Consider the following 18,160-nt stretch of genomic DNA (forward strand, 5'->3'; position numbering starts at 1 on the left):
ATCAAAAAGAAAAAATACATAGAATTAAATTTAACAAAGAAGCCTTCTATACTGAAAACTACAAAACATCATTGAAAGAAATTAAAGATCTAATTAATGGAAAGACATCCCATGTTCATAGGTTGGAAGACTTAACAGTGTTAAAATGGAAATGCTCCCCAAACTGATCTACAGACTCAGAGCAATTCTTTTTTTTTTTTTGAGACGGAGTCTCGCTCTGTCGCCCAGGCTGGAGTGCAGTGGCCGGTTCTCAGCTCACTGCAAGCTCCGCCTCCCGGGTTCACGCCATTCTCCTGCCTCAGCCTCCCAAGTAGCTGGGACTACAGGCGCCCACCACCTCGACCGGCTAGTTTTTTGTATTTTTAGTAGAGACGGGGTTTCACCATGTTAGCCAGGATGGTCTCGATCTGCTGACCTCGTGATCCACCCGTCTCGGCCTCCCAAAGTGCTGGGATTACAGGCTTGAGCCACCGCGCCCGGCCGACTCAGAGCAATTCTTATGAAAATCCCGAGTGCCTCCTGAAACTGACAAGCTGATCCTAAAACTTGTGTAGCAATGCAAGGAACCCAGAATAGTGGAAAAATCTGAAAGAAAAAAAAAAAAAAAAAAAAGCAAAGTTGGAAGAATCACACTTCTCAATTTCAAAACTTACTACAAAGTTACAATAATTTAGACAGTGTGGCACTGGCATAAAGACAGATATATAGATCAACGGAACAGAATTGAGAGTCCAGAAATAAACCAATACATTTATGGTCAAATAAATTTCATGAAGAAAGAATCATCTTGTCAACAAGTTTTTCTTATGGTGCTGAAACAACTGGTTATCCACAAACAAAAAAAATGAAATTTGACCCGTACCTTACACCATTTACAAACATTAAAAATAGATCATAAATATAACAACTAACAGTATAAAGCTGATAGAGGAAAACTTATGTTGGCCAGGCACGGTGGCTCACGCCTATAATCCCAGCACTTCGGAAGGCTGAGGCTGGTGGATCACTTGAGGTCAGGAGTTGGAGACTAGCCTGCCCAACGTGGCAAAAACCCATCTCTATAAAAACACAAAAAAATTATCAGGGCGTGGTGACGGGTGCCTGCAACGCCAGCTACTTGGGAGGCTGAGGCAGGAGAATTGCTTGAACTCAGGAGGCAGAGGTTGCAGCCCAGCTCGCGCTACTGCACTCCAGCCTGGGTGACAGAGTGAGACGCCATCTCAAAACAAACAAACAAACAAAAAGAAAACATATGTCTAAATCTGTGATCTTTGCCAATGGTTTTTTAGATAAGACACGAAAAACACAAGCAACCAAAGAAAAAAACAGACTCAACTGGCCTTCATCAAATTTTGAAACTTTGTGCTTCTAAGAACACCATCAAGAAAGTGAAAGATAGCCAGCCCACAAGTAGGAGAAAATATTTGCAAATCATAAATCTGATAAATGATCAGTGTTTGGAATATAGAAACTACTCTTATAACTCAACAATAGAAAGGTAACCCAATTTTTTAAAAGGCAAAGGATCTGAATAGATACTATCTGAGTAGATAATTCTTCAAAGAAAATATACAAATGACCAATAAGCACATCAAAATACGTTCAGTCTCATTAGTCATGACAGAAATGCAAATCAAAACCATAATGAGACACTACCCCACACCTACAATGATGGCTATAATCACAAATACAGATAACAAGTGTTAGGATATGGAGCAACTGAGACCCCCCATACATTGCCACAGGGAATGCAAATGGTACAGCTACTTTGAAAAATACTTTCACAATTACTCTGAAAGTAGACTGACCATATGACCCAGTAATTTCACTCCTAGGTATATACCCAGATATATACCCAAGATAACTGAATGTCCACACCAAAACCTGTACACAAATATTAATAGCAGTATTATTCATAATAGTCAAGCTGGGGAATCAACCCAAATGTCCATCAACTAATGAATAAACAAAATGTGAAATATCCATACGATAGAATATTATTCAGCTACAAAGTGGAATTACCTTCTGATATATGTAACGACATGGATGAACCTTGAAAACATTATGTAGGCCAGGTGTGGTGGCTCACACCTGTAATCCCAGCACTTTGGGAGGCCAAGGCAGGCGGATCACAAGGTCAGGAGTTTGAGACCAGCCTGGCCAATATGGTGAAACCTTGTCTCTACTAAAAACACAAAAATTAGCCAGGCGTGGTGGTGGGTGCCTGTAGTCCCAGCTACTTGGGAGGCTGAGGCAGGAGAATCGCTTGAACCTGAGAGGAGGTTGCAGTGAGCCGAGATCGCGCCATTGCACTCCAGCCTGGGAGTGACAGAGCGAGATTCCATCTCAAAAACAAACAAACAAACAAACAAAAAAACCCAAAACATTACGTCAAGTAAAAGAAGTCAGCTACCGAAGGCAACTTACTGTATGACTCCATTTATATGAAATGTTCAGAATAGGGAAATCCACAGAGATTGAAAACAGATGAGCAGTTGTGAGAAGCGGGGGTAGAGAGGGAATGAGGAGTAACTGCTAATGGAATTTATTTTGGGGGTGATAAAAATGTTCTGGAATTAGATAGTGGTGATGGTTGAACAAGTCTACCAATATACAAGAAACCACTGAATTTAAAAGGATTAATTTTGTGGTACTTGAATATCTCAATATAAAAAACAGACTTTGTCACTCTGACATTTAGTTATCTCTATACTCCAGTTTATTCCAAATCTTAGGCCATCTGTACCACAAAATGAAATTTTAAAATATCATTAATTTCCAAACAGATTTTATTTAGAAGATGTAGAAATTATCTGGCCCATGACTTATATTTCTACAGTGCTATAAAAATATTTCTAGGGAATAAATTCAAACATTGTCTTTTGCCAGTAAGCATTTTTCCACCTGTTCAGACAAAAAATCTATTGATCTTTGAGTATTTGTCTTTTCTGAGAGTAGTGCTATTTATCAACATGAATTTTATGGGCTGACAAAGTACTAAATACTTACAATTAAGAATGTCCAGTTGTGTATCTACTTTAGGGCCCATTAATCCTTGTTACTATCTATGCATTTCTTGTATTCACAGTGAGTTGGGATTTACATGAAAGGAATACTACTGCCAGTCGTTTCAGCTGACAATGACAGCTTCCCCATGTGATGCCAAACAATTTAATCTTGCTTCCCTCCAGCTAAGGAAAGAAGGGGTTCCTGTGGCAATCAAAGAACTGAGATTTAAAGCACAACCCTTGAATTTCCTGTGTAATCATCTTTCCCGGGTGGCCCATGGTGGGGCACAGTTGATATTTATTTGTTAGATAAATGCGGCAGACAGTCACTGATGGGATACCATTTTCTTTCAAATCCAAGAATGAGATAGCGCTAAATAACTCAGAAAAGACATTTCAAATACAAAGTCATGCACTGTTACAGCTAGAGGGGTTTGAAATACCTAGTTCAGAAAGTTGCAAAATGTATTCTAAGGAATACTAGTTCCACGAGAATCCATGAGAAGAAACTCTAAGAAATCTATTAACCCACTGTTTTCCAAAAACACTTACCCACAGATCCTTTTTCCGCATGACACCTATTCATGACCTAGCAACATGCTTTGAAAAATCCTAATCTGGTCAAAAATCCATTTCACAAAAGATAAAATTGCTCACTCCTCTCCACTTCCCCAGATTTAACTGATTTGCCTAAAATCACCTACCTAGGCCCTGGGGAGAAGTAGGACTAACTTCTAGCACTCCTTCAATGCTGCCACACTGTCTTACCAGGGGAACATTTTTCTAAATGGCAATTTAATCATATTGGACTTCCTGATAAACAGCAAGATCATTAGTCATTTAATGTTAGTTATGTTTGAAAGCTTTCCCACAAATGGGTTGACCTGAAAGAGGTTAGTATTATATGACTCTCCTTTCAAGTTGCTATTTCAAGGTTGGTTTTACCTGGAGTGAGAGGAAATTTCTATTTGGAACAGCTCCATCTTGAAGATTTTTCAGTGTTTCTTACCACAACCCCCTTTCTGTGCTTAGTATTTTTAGCTCATTGTTTTCTATTTTGGCAGCCGAGAAGCTGCAGTTTGTAATTTTACCTCCAGCTTCATATTTCTTCTTAAAAGTGAATACAATGTCCTGTTTATAATAATAAAATCACTAGTTGGCAGGACGACATTAAATGGAAAAAAAAGAGAGAAAGCAATTGGAAAATTTAGAGCAAGCAATTTTAAGTGCCAAGTTTCACATTTGTAATGGTCTGGTGGAGGTCACTGGGCTTCCTTTTTATTGAGGGAATAGTAAAGAAATAGATACCCACAAGTTCTCTTGTAAAAAGCTATAGAAACCACCTCCACTTCAATGAAACTCATGGTTTTACTGAAAAGTGACATGATTCAAACTTCCATAATAATACTAACTACAGGAAAAACATAAAAACCAGTTTAGCGTGGTATTTTCCCCCTCCGATATTTAGGTTTTCATTTTCCACTTTAATTGAGCTTTTAGGCTTTGGTTTCCTATTCCAGTTTAGCAACAAAGGAAACAAAACAATATGAATGAAATTAGAAATAACTAGAGCCAGTCTCAGAAATAACTTCTGGGTTTCTTCAGCTTCTGGTGCAACCCCCCTTTAAGCAGTTTCCTTGGACATATTATCTTCCTGATCCTCAAATTTCTGCAGCACTTACGTTGCTTTTCTTTTTTAAAGCATCAGATGCCCTGCTAAAGACAGCTACAGGTCTAGACCATGCAAGCAGGCACTCTCCAGAGACGAGAGCTGAAGGTCCAGAAAAATGGTGACCCCAATCGGGAGGGCTATATCGCCCCTAGGAGTTCACGCAAGCCTAACTTCTTGAAAATTGCTAACCAGCCATTTTTTCTTTTCAAAATAAACACTATTTCTTTCAACTTCAGTTTGCAAAATATTACCCCAATTCCATTGGACCAAAAAACTGGAATTTTACTGACATAATTGGATTATGAGGTTTAAAGATTGATGGAACTTTTCTGTTCCAAATATAATTGTTCAAATACCAAACCTAAACGGGTATGTAGAAGTTCTTACGTAGCTAGAGCCAGAGTAACAGTGCAGGCTCTGAGGCAGGGTGACCCAGGACAGGGGATCAAGTGACCAAACCATAGGACTTGCAAGCCCTGTTACAGAAGGATCTTGGAGTCTGAAGGGAACACACTGCCTTTCTGCAGCCATGGACTATCACTAAAATGAAGACAACTTTAGTCACTCTAGTTCCCTCTAAACTTGCTCATTTCTCAGATCTCACCTCATGCACCAATGACTCTGGCAGTCTGTTCATACCTATTTTACAGCACTTGCCATTGTCTGCTGTAATTTATCTGAGTACGAATCTGTCTCCCTGAAGAACGGGGCTGGCCCTTGGTTATCTTTGCATTTCCAGTGGCTAACTCACTACTTGGCATATATATATATATATATATATAAAACAATATGTGCAAATAAATGTTTGAAAAAAGTTTGATTTTATTAGTTTACAAAATATATATTAATTTATTCAATATAGCACATATTTTTCAGCATGTGCTGGGACTCAATCCTACTTCTTTTGACATTCCTAGGAAAATGAATACTGTTTTTAAAAACTCTTTGAAGGCAGCGGACCTCAGAGCAGAAGAAACCACATGATCACAAACACTTGAACCAAGCACCCCCTCCTTCATTACAATTCTACGTTTGACTACTGTTTAATAATTTCATTCATGTTCTTCTGCCACAAAACTGAGAGTTCCACAAGGGCAGCAAATACATCTATTTTTGTTCACTGTTGTATCCTCAGTGCCCATGGATGGTGTTCAATAAATATTTTTGGTATAAAAACTGAATAAATCCATCATAAAACCAGCCAAAGAAAAGGAAAAGGTTATCAGATCCAAATACCCAAACATGCTTACCTACTGCTGTACAGTACTGCACGCTGACCAACTACATCACTGGAGCTCATTCCACACACTTATGCTTCTCTTTACGTGTGTTAAAAATAAGGAATTAACTGACACTACATAACTACATGAATTAACCCTGGCACCCTCACTAGATGTGTGGGTCAGGTGGTAGGTGAGGTGTACAGATGAAAAAGTTGACATTCCAGAACACAAAGGCAATGACAGCGGCACTCTTAGTTCCTATGCTTTTGCCAACTGCAACTAATGGGTCTTTACTCATGCCCAGATACATGGATTTATGGATATTGTCTAGTTTTAGTTAAACTAATCCTTGCAAAAAAGGTAACTGGCTAAAAAAGATTACTACAAAGGTCCATATATTGAAGGTAATACTAAACCACTAATATTCCTAGTAATATCATTAATACTAGAAAAATGGCAACACTGACATTTCTTCTGTGTCTAATATGAATTCAACTCCAGCCACATTATGATTTCAAAACAACGGCTGTCAGTCGTATGTAACATATCAGATACTTTAGGAAAATTAAACATGCTTAATCTGTCCCTTCAAGGTAAAGGTGGCATTTTAACAATAAGAAAAGAAATTATTGCATTTTGAAAACAAAATAACATATTCGAATTTTAAAGATAACATTTTTTTAAAATGGATGTTTTGAAATACTTCCATTGTTATATTATTTGGGGCCTAAAATGATGTAAGTGTATAAACTACAAAAACATTCATATCCATAGACTTAAACTTCCTAATAGAATCATTTGTATTTATTTATTTTTTTGAGATGGAGTCTCGCTCTGTCACCCAGGCTGGAGTTCAGTGGCACGATCTCAGCTCACTGTAACCTCTGCCTCCCAGGTTCAAGTAATTCTCCTGCCTCAGCCTCCTGAGAAGCTGGGATTACAGGCGCCTGCCACCATGCCCGGCTAATTTTTGTGTTTTTAGTGAGATGGTGTTTCACCATGCTGGCCAGGCTGGTCTCCAACTCCTGACCTCAGGTGATCCATCCACCTCAGCCTCCCAAAGTGCTGGGATTACAGGTGTAAGCCAATGTGCCTGGCCGAATTTTCTAACTAGTTTTTAAAGATAACAACTAATGAGTAACTGGAGATTATAAATATATATATATATATATATATATATATATATTTTTTTTTTTTTTTTTTTTTTTTTTTTTTTTTTTTTGAGACGGAGTTTCGCTGTCGCCCAGGCTGGAGTGCAGTGGCCGGGTCTCAGCTCACTGCAAGCTCCGCCTCCTGGGTTTATGCCATTCTCCTGCCTCAGCCTCCCGAGTAGCTGGGACTACAGGCGCCCGCCACCTCACCCGGCTAGTTTTTTGTATTTTTTTAGTAGAGACGGGGTTTCACCGTGTTAGGCAGGATGGTCTCGATCTCCTGACCTCGTGATCCACCCGTCTCGGCCTCCCAAAGTGCTGGGATTACAGGCTTGAGCCACTGCGCCCGGCCATAAATATATTTTTTAATCTAAAAATGCAGCATCTTTCAATGAATTAACAAGAACTGACATCAGAAAAGATGGAAATTTACTAGCCGAATTTCAAAATGAATTGGAATATAATTGGTGAACAGGACTGAGAAATGAGTATTATGATTTTGTAAGCACAGCTCACATCTTCTAAACATATATCCTTTCCAATTATGATAATCATTAAAACCAAGTACCAAAATATACAGAACTTAGAATCAGACCTCTGAATTTCCATATTACTAGTTGTTAAAGTAAAATTTTAATAAATAAAGAATATTATTCAATCATATTGCTTTCACCAAAAGTAAAATTACTATGTACACAGTTTTCTATACTTTTTGTAAGTAAAATGAAAGTATTTAAAAATTTATTTCTCACATTTTTATTTTTCTATTTTTAGTTTATAATGTACATAATAGACTAGTAATGTAGTAAATTCATTTATAATTTTAAAATAAAGACAAGCATTAGTGGTAATTTACTATATTACTTCTTGATGCCTAAAGTAATAATTTCTAAAGTTCAGAGATTACTACTTTAGGCATTAAGAAACATTAGAAAAATTTTAAATGCAAAGGAGTAAAATAAATCAGATTTGAATTTTAGAAACATAATCCTGAGGATAACGGGCAAGGATAACATATTTTAAGGTTGAAGTAATTTTTTTTTTTTTTAAACTGAGAATCGCTCTATCGCTTAGGCAGTGGCACAATCTCAGCTCACTGCAACCTCCGCCTCCTGGGTTCAAGCAGTTCCCCTGCCTTGGCCTCCCAAGTGTGCCTACTTGGGAGGCTGGGGAGGGATTACAGGCACCCGCACCATGCCCAAAGTAATTTTTCTTTTATTTTTTTTATGGAGATGGAGTCTCATTCTATCTCCAGGCTGGAGTGCAGTGGAGCGATCTCGGCTCACTGCAACCTCTGCCTCCCGGGTTCAAGCGATTCTCCTGCCTCAGCCTCCCAAGAAGCTGGGACTACAGGCCCGTACCACTATGCCCAGCTAATTTTTGTATTTTTAGTGGAGACAGGGTTTCACCATGTTGGCCAGGATGGTCTCAATCTCATGATTTGCCCACCTCCGCTTCCCAAAGTGCTAGGATTATAGGCGTGAGCCACCACTGCCCCGCCCGAAAGTAATTTTTTAAAAAATCCTTGTTACTTCATTAATAGCAGAGAGCACCCTATAAACTCCTTCTGTCTTTGGATCCTTTCACAGAGCACGTGTGTGTGTGTGTGTGTGTGTGTGTGTGTGTGTGTGTGTGTATTTAAGATATATTTTAACAGAGGCTTTCTGCAGAGCAAGTTTTCTTTTTTTTCCCCCGCTTAGACAATCTTGCTCCATTGCCCAGGCTGGAATGTAGTGGCATGATTATAGCTCACTGCAGCCTCAAACTCCCAGGCTCAAACAATCCTCCTGCCCCAGGCTCCCAAGTAGGCACACACCACTGTGCCTGGCTAATATTTTATTTATTTATTTTTTGTAGAGACAGGGTCTCACTAAGGACCTCTTATTCTATGGTCTAAACCAGAAGGCAATAAAGGTCAAAGAAGTGGGAAGACAGAGCCATGAGGGGAATTTACAGCAATATTGGGCCCCATAACCACTAACATGCTTATTATTTACCTGTAGGCTAAAAGGCTAGAAAAAATGGAATACTTCTATTTTGTGACTTTCACATTTATAATTTTTTAAAGTTATACAAATTACTTTAAAAAAAATTTGGACCAGGTATGGTGGCTCACACCTGTAATCCCAACACTTTGGGAGGCCAAGGCAGGAAGACCTCTTGAGGCCAGGAGTTCCAAACCAGCCTGCTCAACATAGCAAGACCCCATCTTCTCTACAAAAGTAACATAAAAGAATTAGGCAGGTGTGGTGGCGCATGTTATACTCCCAGCACTCTGGGAAGCTAAGGCAGAGGATTGCTTGAGCCCAAGAATTCAAGGCTGCAATGAACTATGATTGCACCACTGCACTCCCGCCTGGGCAATACAGTGAGACCCTGTCTTAAAAATAATAATAATAATTTGAATAGTATGGCAGTATGCAAAATGAAAAGTCAAAGTTCACTTCCCTATTGCCTTACCACTCCACTGAATCCACTCTCCATGGTAGTCACTGTTAATAGCTTATTTCCTTCCAGGTCTTGTTCTATGCATATATACTTTGATGTGTATATATATACACATATATATGAATATGTGTACATTTATGTAGTTTTTGTATTACTTTACAAAATATAGGCTCATATTCATATTCCTCTGAAACTTGCTTCTTCTACTTAATAATGTATTATAGCCATTCTTTTAGGAAAGTCAACATGGATATAGCTCCTTTTTGCAGAGCTGCAAGGAATGCTATCATATTGACATAACACAGGTTACTAAACCATTCCTTTATTGATGGTCATTAGCAGTGTCTCTAATGTTTAACTTTTATGACAAGACAGCAATGAACATTCTTGTACACTTCTTTGAGTAGAGTTTGGGGTGCAGGAGGAGGTACATTTAAAATGCTGATAGATACTGCAGCATGGCTATACTAAATTCTACTGAACAATAAGGTTCAACCATTTATTCTAGCATTCTTTTCCCATTAAATCATTTGATAGATTCCTAGATTCAGGAAATGACCTCAGAAAACAAACCCCTCAATTTGTGTATGAGAAAACAAAGGTTCCGAGAGGTTAACATTATGGGCCAAAGACCTCGGAGCCCCTGAAGAGATAACACACCCATGTGCTAGCAGGGGTTCAGTGATAGAGGGGTTACTATTAAAATCCAGGAATGCAATATGGGTTAACTGACTTCAAATGTAATATGTGTTCTATGAGAGATACTAACAAGTAGGAAAGGGCACTAATGATCATCTCCTTTTCCTTGCCTCACCTCAGTAAGAAAAGAGAAAGGCAGTAAATTACTAAAAGATACAATAGTAAGAGGGTACAGAGAGGGAATATTCACAAACTAGGTGGGTAACAGGCACCCAGAACTGAAAGTGTCATAAGTTCAGCTGTATGAAGCAAGCAAGTGTGGTGGTAAAGACTTTGACATGGGATGACCTTAGCAAAAACCTTCCACAGCCTCAGTGGGTTGTATGAAAAGTTTCTTGGTTCTAAATACCTCCATGTGGCATCCAAAATGAATGCCAGTACTGAAACCAAATTCTGAAGAGAAATATCAGAAAAGAACTAACATCCCACAATGAAGAAACATCTTCAAAGAAGATGTTGTTATAAAAATACCACAAAAGTACTTTCCAACAAATTCCAGACCTAAAAGTAAGGCTTTAAAATGAGGCTCCAAGTACAGAAGTCTTGAATCCTTTGCTCTGTGCCTGAAGAGGCCCATTTAAAGGAAGGCACTTCTAATTAGATAACAGTCTTTACTTGACCAGACCTATGGCGTATAGCAATGAGAAGATGGGCGCTGTAGCTTTTGAAGTTAGAATGGTCTAGAACAGGGGTCAGCAAACTTTTTCTGTAAAGGCTGACAGTAACTATTTTTGGCTTTGCAGGTCATATGGTCTTGGTTGCAACTAATCAACTGGGCTGTTGTAGTGCAAAAAACAGCATAAGCAACGTAGAAAATGAATAAGCAGTGGTCATGTTCCAATGCAACTTTATGGTCGCAGAAATCTGAATTTCACATAATTTTCATAAAATATTATTCTTAATTTTTTCCAACCATTCAAAAATGTAAAAACCATTCTTACCTCATGGGTTGTATATAAACAGGTAGTGGGCTAGATTTAGCCTGTGGGCCATAATTTGCCAACTGTGGTGCAAATAAGAAGCACTTATTCCCAACTGAACTGAACTTGAATGTTCATGGAAAGATGAAAACATCTAAGCCTATCCCCTAGGAAAGTTAAGGCAGAAAGGGAGAAATACGTTCTTAAAGGGTTTCAGGTGCTTACCTTAAATCTCTTCTCTTGTTGAACTCCTCTGGTGGAATTGTCCATGGCAGGCCTTGAGGAAGACATTCTAGAACTTCTGAAGAGAAATCAGAGAAATCCACGCCATACTCTGTTAGTATTCCTTCTGTTTCAGGCTCAATTTCACCAGCCTGCCCAAGACTCTTAGCCAGCTGCCTGTGGATAGAACAGAAAGGGAACAACTGGGTTAGCGAACAAATGGAACATAGGCACCTGTCTCCTCTCTAAAAGTAAGGCAGTAGGAAAGTTTAAAATCTCCTGCCCTTCCACCAGTAGAAACACGATCATCTACAAATGAGGGGCAAGGGGAAAGCAGAAGAGATAGTAGTGCTCTTGTCCTGTTAAATCTGTAACTACAGTGTAATTTCACCTTTTTCTATTTGGCATTCTGACTTGAGAAACAGAGCCAGAGGGCTTTTCTTAGGACCCCTCCAACTGTTCTTCACAGAGAAGTCAAAATTGATATTATGATCAACCCAGGGTGCTGTTAAATTTATTAGTTTCAGAGTGCCTGTACCTTAAGTCATGCTTACTAGATGAGTTCTGATGTTCCTATTTCACAACTCCATGAGTTTTTATCTTTAAAATTTTAAAGTATTTTATCTAAACACAAAAGTAATACATGTTCATTGCAGAGAAGTTAGAAAACACAAAATCCACTGAGAAGAAAATTAAAATTATCTGTAAACCAGTCACGCATTGACATTTTAGGGCACTGGCCCATTAAAAATAAAATTGCATTTAACAAGACAATGCTCACATTATGCACAGGGTTCCACCTTTCAGATGGCAGATCTCACTCCTTATCAAATTGACAGCTCTCTATTCTCATAAGTATCGTCAAGCTACATCACAAGTCTAAAGTTGTGCGTTGAATATAGGCAGCCAACAGGAAATGTGTTATGAGCCTTGGCTGCCTTTGTAGAGGGTATTGCGGAGACCAAAAATGGCCACCTCCTCTGTTGTATAAGTCTACTTATCTACCAGGGTGATCCAAGAGTCCGCCCTCAACTCTTCCTGCAAGAAATTTAGCTCTGGCATCAGGACATTCTCCGGGGCTATTCGATTTCTATGAAAAAGGTTCTGTTTCCTAAGTAAGTGTAGATGCTTGGCTGCTGGAGTTCTTTTGTGCACAGTGGTAAAGAGGAATAGGGGAGGTGGTTGCCTCATAAGCAGAACAAATTCCAATCTTCAGCCTTGCTACTGGAATGCAGCAGTGATGGCAGCAGGGCTGGCCCCATTTCTCACACTAGTCAAGAGAGACCAGCCCAGTCTACCTGTGCACCTGCCCACCAGCCTATGATCTCGGCAGCCTGCAGACTGACCTGTGGGCTCCTACCATATAATATGGGCTCAGAAGAGTACTTTCTCCACAAATCGGTGGTCTCTCCCAAAAAACACATCAAAAAGCCAGACAGCAAAAATATGAGAGAAAAATTAACAGAAAGTGATCTGGAAAATCCCCAAATATGTGGAAATCTAACAACCTATAGGTTAAAGAAGAAATAAAAAAAGAATTAGAAAATATTTTGGACCAAGCGCAGCGGCTCACGCCTGTAATCCTAGCACTTTGGGAGGCTGAGGCAGGCAGATCACAAGGTCAGAAGATCGAGACCATCCTGGCCAACATGGTGAAACCTTGTCTCTATGAAAAATACAAAAATTAGCTGGGTGTGGTGATGCGTGCCTGTAATTCCAGCTACTTGGGAGGCTGAGGCAGGAGAATCCCTTGAACCAGAGAGTCGGAGGTTGAGGTGAGCCGAGATCGTGCCAGTGCACTCCAGCCTGGTGACAGAGTGAGACTCTGTCTCAAAATATATATATATATGTATCTTGAACTGGGGTCAGGTATGGTGGCTCACACCTGTAATCCCATCACTTTGGGAGGCCAAGGCGGGTGGATCACTTGAGGCTAAGAGTTTGAGACCAGCCTGGCTAGGAGTTTGAGACCCGTTTCTACTAAAAGTACAAAAAATTAGCTGGGTGTGGTGGCACACACCTGTAATTCCAGCGACTCAGGTGGCTGAGGCATAAGAATCACTTAAACCCAGGAAATGGAGGTTGCAGTGAGCCGAGATGGCAGCACTGCACTGCAGGCTGGGCAATGAAGCTGGATGCTATATCAAAAAAGAAAGGAAAGGAAGGAATGGAGGGAGGGAGGAAGGGAATTTTGAACTGAATGAAAACAAAACATGTCAACATTTGTGAGACATAGCTAAAATAGTGTGTGGAGGGTAATTTATAGCATTAAATGCTCACATAGGAAAGGAAGAAAAGTGTCAAATCAGTGATCTAAGCTTCTACCTTAGAAAACTGAAGAGCGAATTAGATTCTAGGTAAGGAGAAGGAAAGAAATAATGAAGAAACAAGAATCAATGAATAGAAAATGAACAAATAGGCTGGGCACGGTGGCTCACGCCTATAATTCCAGCACTTTGGGAGGCCGAGACGGGCAGATCACGAGGTCAAGAGATTGAGACCATCCTGGTCAACATGATGAAACCCTATCTCTACTAAAAATACAAAAATTAGCTGAGCGTGGTGGTGCATGCCTGTAGTCCCAGCTACTCCGGAGGCTGGGAGAACCACTTGAACCCGGGAGGCGGAGGTTGTGGTGAGCCAAGATCACGCCACTGCACTCCACCCTGGGCAAAAGAATGAGAGTCTGTCTCAAAAAAAAGAAAGAAAGAAAGAAAAGAAAATGAACGAACAATGAAAACAAATCAATAAAACCAAAAACTAATTCTCTTTTTCATACAGAGTCTCACTCTGTCACCCAGGCAGAAGTGCAGTGGCATGATCATGGCTCACTGCAGTCTTGACTTCCCAGGCTTAAGTGATACTCCCACCGCAGCCTCCTGAGTAGCTTGAGGCCCATCTAATTTTCGTATTTTTTGTAGAGATGTGATTATGCCACGTCGCCCAGGCTGGTCTCGAACTCCTGAGCTCAAGTCATCTGTCCACCTCGGCCTCCCAAAGTGCTGGGATTACAGGTATGAGCCACCATACCTGGCTCAAAAGCTAATTTTTTGAAAAGAGAAAAACAGATAAACTTCTAGCCTGACTGATCAAGAAAAACAGGGAGAGAAAAACACAAATTACCAATATCAGGAATGAGAGAGGAAACACCATTTTACATCCCACAAGTATTAAAAAGATAAGGGAATAATGAATGACTTTAAGACAATAAATTCAACATCTTGGATGAAGTGAGCAAGTTCCTTGAAAGATGCAAACTGCGTAGGATAATTAAAGTAAATTGATACCTGAATATTCCTATTTAACATATCTATTATTTATTATATCTAATGTATCTATTAAAGAAACTGAATTCACAGTTTGAAACCTTCCCACATAGAAAACTCCAGTCCCAGATGGCTTCACTGGCGAATTCTACCAAGTATTTAAGAAAGAATTATTGCCAGTTCTACATAAACTCTTCTAGAATATAGAGGTGGATGGAATACTTTCCAACTAGTTTAATGAAGACAGCATTACCTTGATATCAAAACCAAAGGATTAATGAGATCAGTACCTCTTATAAACAGACTTAAAATTCCTACAAAGGTATATCAAAGTTATTGAAAAAGAAAATTTAAAAATTCTTACAAGGTTATTAACAAACAGAAATCAGTAATATATAAGAAAGATGATACATTATGACCAAATAATGCAAGATTTGTCCAACACTGAAACATCAATCAATATATCATATTAACAAACAAAAAACAAACACATATAACCATCTCAGTAAATGAAGAAAAAGCATTTGACAAAATTTCAACATTCACTTAAGACAAAAGCCCTCATGACATGAGTAACAGGAACTTCTTCAACTTGGTTAAAAGCCTCTATGAGAATCCTAGCACGAATGTAAAACTTAGTGGTGAAAAGCAAAAGGCTTTCCCTTGGAGCAGAAAGAAGACAAGGGTGTTCATTTTCACCAATACTATTTAACATTGTACTGGAGGTACTAGTGAATGCCATAAAGCAAGAAAAAGAAGAGGCGGCCGGGCGCGGTGGCTCAAGCCTATAATCCCAGCACTTTGGGAGGCCGAGACGGGTGGATCACGAGGTCAGGAGATCGAGACCATCCGGGCTAACACGGTGAAACCCCGTCTCTACTAAAAAATACAAAAAACTAGCCGGGCGAGGTGGCGGGCGCCTGTGGTCCCAGCTGCTCGGGAGGCTGAGGCAGGAGAATGGCGTAAACCCAGGAGGCGGAGCTTGTAGTGAGCTGAGATCCGGCCACTGCACTCCAGCCTGGGAGACAGAGCGAGACTCCGTCTCAAAAAAAAAGAAAAAAAAGAAAAAAAAAAAAAAAGAAAAAGAAGAGGCATACAAATTAGAAAGGAAGAATTGCACGCTGCCTATAAGCAGGACAAAGGACTACAATTCCCATCCTAGAAGTGACCACATTCCTACTACACAACGCCTGGCCTCTCTTTATACAAGACCCCTCTCACTCTGTGAGAACCGAAATCCAGTACACTGTGACTTAAACTCTGCCTCAACTCAAGACTTTGAATGTGAAGACAGAAACACAAAGGCAAAAGGCTGCTTAGGATTCACTCACGACAGCTAGAATGGTTTCTCGTGATAGCAGTGGTGGCGGCAGCATCCAGTGAAAACGGTGTCCTGCAAGAGTGGTGTTAAGAGAATAACTGGCATTACAGCCAAACTAATCCTGATAAAAGATGATGGCTGGGCTTCTTATTCTTGGCTTCCAGAGTTGCCTTAGTTCATATCCCTTTTCAGGTCACTCAAGTCTTGTGCTCAGTGAGTTCTTCAATATCCTCTCAATAAATTCCTTTCCCAACCAGAGGTGGTTTTTCTCGCTTGTAACCAGGAATCCAGACAATTAAAGACTCAGGTCCCATTAATTTTCAAAAATGACAAAATTATTACCTGTGTTCACTAGAATAAAGTTCCAACTGAAGATATGGGGGACCTATTATCACAACCTTTGAAATTTGAAGGACACAGGAATTCAACACTGTGAGTGAGTACAAGATGAATACTTGTAACAATGTTGTTTACCTTAAAAACAACTTTATTCTGGTGATGACAGGTAATAATTAGTCATTTAAAAAATTATTTTGTATTCTGAAAATTAATGGAACCTGAGTTAGTTTCAACCCATCTAATTCATTTAGTATTCTCACAGGTCCCTGAGGTTCTGTTACCTACATTCGTCTCCTAATATCAACATCTTTAACAGTCTGTCTGGGTCCTTGTTTGTAAGCACAGAAGACCAATGCTGGCTGGAAAAGAAAAAAAGAAATTTATTGAAAGGATATCAAAGGGCTCACAGAAACAGTGAGAGGCTTGAAGAGCCAGAAAAGGGGGGAGAAACAAAGAATTACATGCTTCATCTCTAAATTCTTCATTCTAAATTCATTTCGAAGACTGAAACTCAGGGACTTAGTATGTCCATCAAAAAAGTATCTTGAATTTCTTGTAGCTGCCAGGCCAAGACGGAAAAAGCTTATTGAAAGGGTGATAAATCATTACACCACTGAATTTAAAGTCTTATTAAGTCACTTAGGTAAAAAGTGGGACACTAATCAGAGAGAGTAAGATTCAGAGAACCCAAACACACACGATATAAAGGAGGATGCAGAAAGGTTTGAGTGCCTTGAATACCTAGTTCCAACTGACCCTCCATTGTCATGAGTCAAAAATAGACATGATAGCATTAAATCCATTGTAAGGGATGGTCTCTGAAAAGACAGTGTAACAGAAACTTTCTTCCAGTGGGCAGAACTTCAAGCCATATGTCCGTGGTCCACTTTAGCTGAGGAAGGACAACCTGATAGGCTGACAGGCAGTGACTACAAGTTTAGCCAGATGAATAGAGACCTGAAAGAAGAAAGATTGGAGTACCGGTGACAAGGACATCTGGGGAAAAGACATGTGGATGAAATGGGCCCACTGAAATGAGTCCAGACAGGGTATAACTATTTGTGCTCCATGAGAGCGCACAGTGAAACGCTTCCACTGTGGAGGCAGGATGGCCTGCCCATGCATGTCCCCATCACTGCAGTGCTTGTTCAAGGGACATAGGAACAAAGCACAAGGCAGCAGGAAATGCGCTCCACAACATTCACTTCTCACTAATGCTGACCTGGATACCATCCTTGCAGGATGCTAGCTTGCCAGCAGCAGCAACCAACTCTGAGCACCTGACACGGAACCATGCCAGGAGGACCCCCCAACTACTTCACATCAGATGGCATCCACTGAGCTCTTCCAGGATGGGAAAGGCAGTAATTCGTCCACTAAAAGAGACACTTACTGTAGGTTTGCTATCTGCATTTCTTCTACCTATGTTGCTTATGTAAACACCACAATCCTCAGATTTATGAAATATCTTTTAAGCTATTATCTCACTCAACATTGCTTGTAATTCAGGATTTCACCTTTTGGAAGAAGCAAAGCGCACACATTTCACTGACTGGAATGATGTAATGATCTGACTACTAAGCTGTTGGACTAACCAGGAGGCATCAGCTGTGAGGGGGAGTACCATCCTCCAGGATGAATTGGTGCCCTGACTTAGCATCCTACAAGCAGTGTACATGGTTTGGGAAGAAAGAATGCAAGGGAGGAGTCAGGCCTTTCAACATCACACTTAAGACCCACACACAAAATATTTAGTTCTGCCTTCATAATGCTCATCTCTGTAGTTGAAAGGTTTTAGTACCTCTGGGTACACAATTATGATTCCTCTGAACTGGAATCTGAGACTACAAGAACCCTGACTGATGTTAAAAGGCATAAAATATGCTATGTA

General features: G+C 39.9%; 1 protein-coding gene across 4 annotated transcripts in view; it reads right to left on the reverse strand.

The window, feature by feature from the left end:
• The window catches only part of LOC104655173 (DIS3-like exonuclease 2), a 324,355-nt gene that overhangs the window by 166,297 nt on the left and 139,898 nt on the right, over positions 1 to 18,160 (reverse strand). For all 4 annotated transcript variants that reach the window (XR_004053181.1, XM_030916406.1, XM_030916405.1 and 1 more), the window contains exon 8: positions 11,347 to 11,520. Coding sequence is in view for 3 of the 4 variants with exons in the window: in XM_030916406.1 (XP_030772266.1) it covers positions 11,347 to 11,520 (174 nt within the window). In the remaining variant the exon portion in view is untranslated. The remainder of the gene's footprint in view (positions 1 to 11,346; positions 11,521 to 18,160) is intronic.

The sequence above is a fragment of the Rhinopithecus roxellana genome, chromosome 14 (genome assembly GCF_007565055.1).
Source record: "Rhinopithecus roxellana isolate Shanxi Qingling chromosome 14, ASM756505v1, whole genome shotgun sequence".
NCBI classification, from domain to species: Eukaryota; Metazoa; Chordata; class Mammalia; order Primates; family Cercopithecidae; genus Rhinopithecus; species Rhinopithecus roxellana.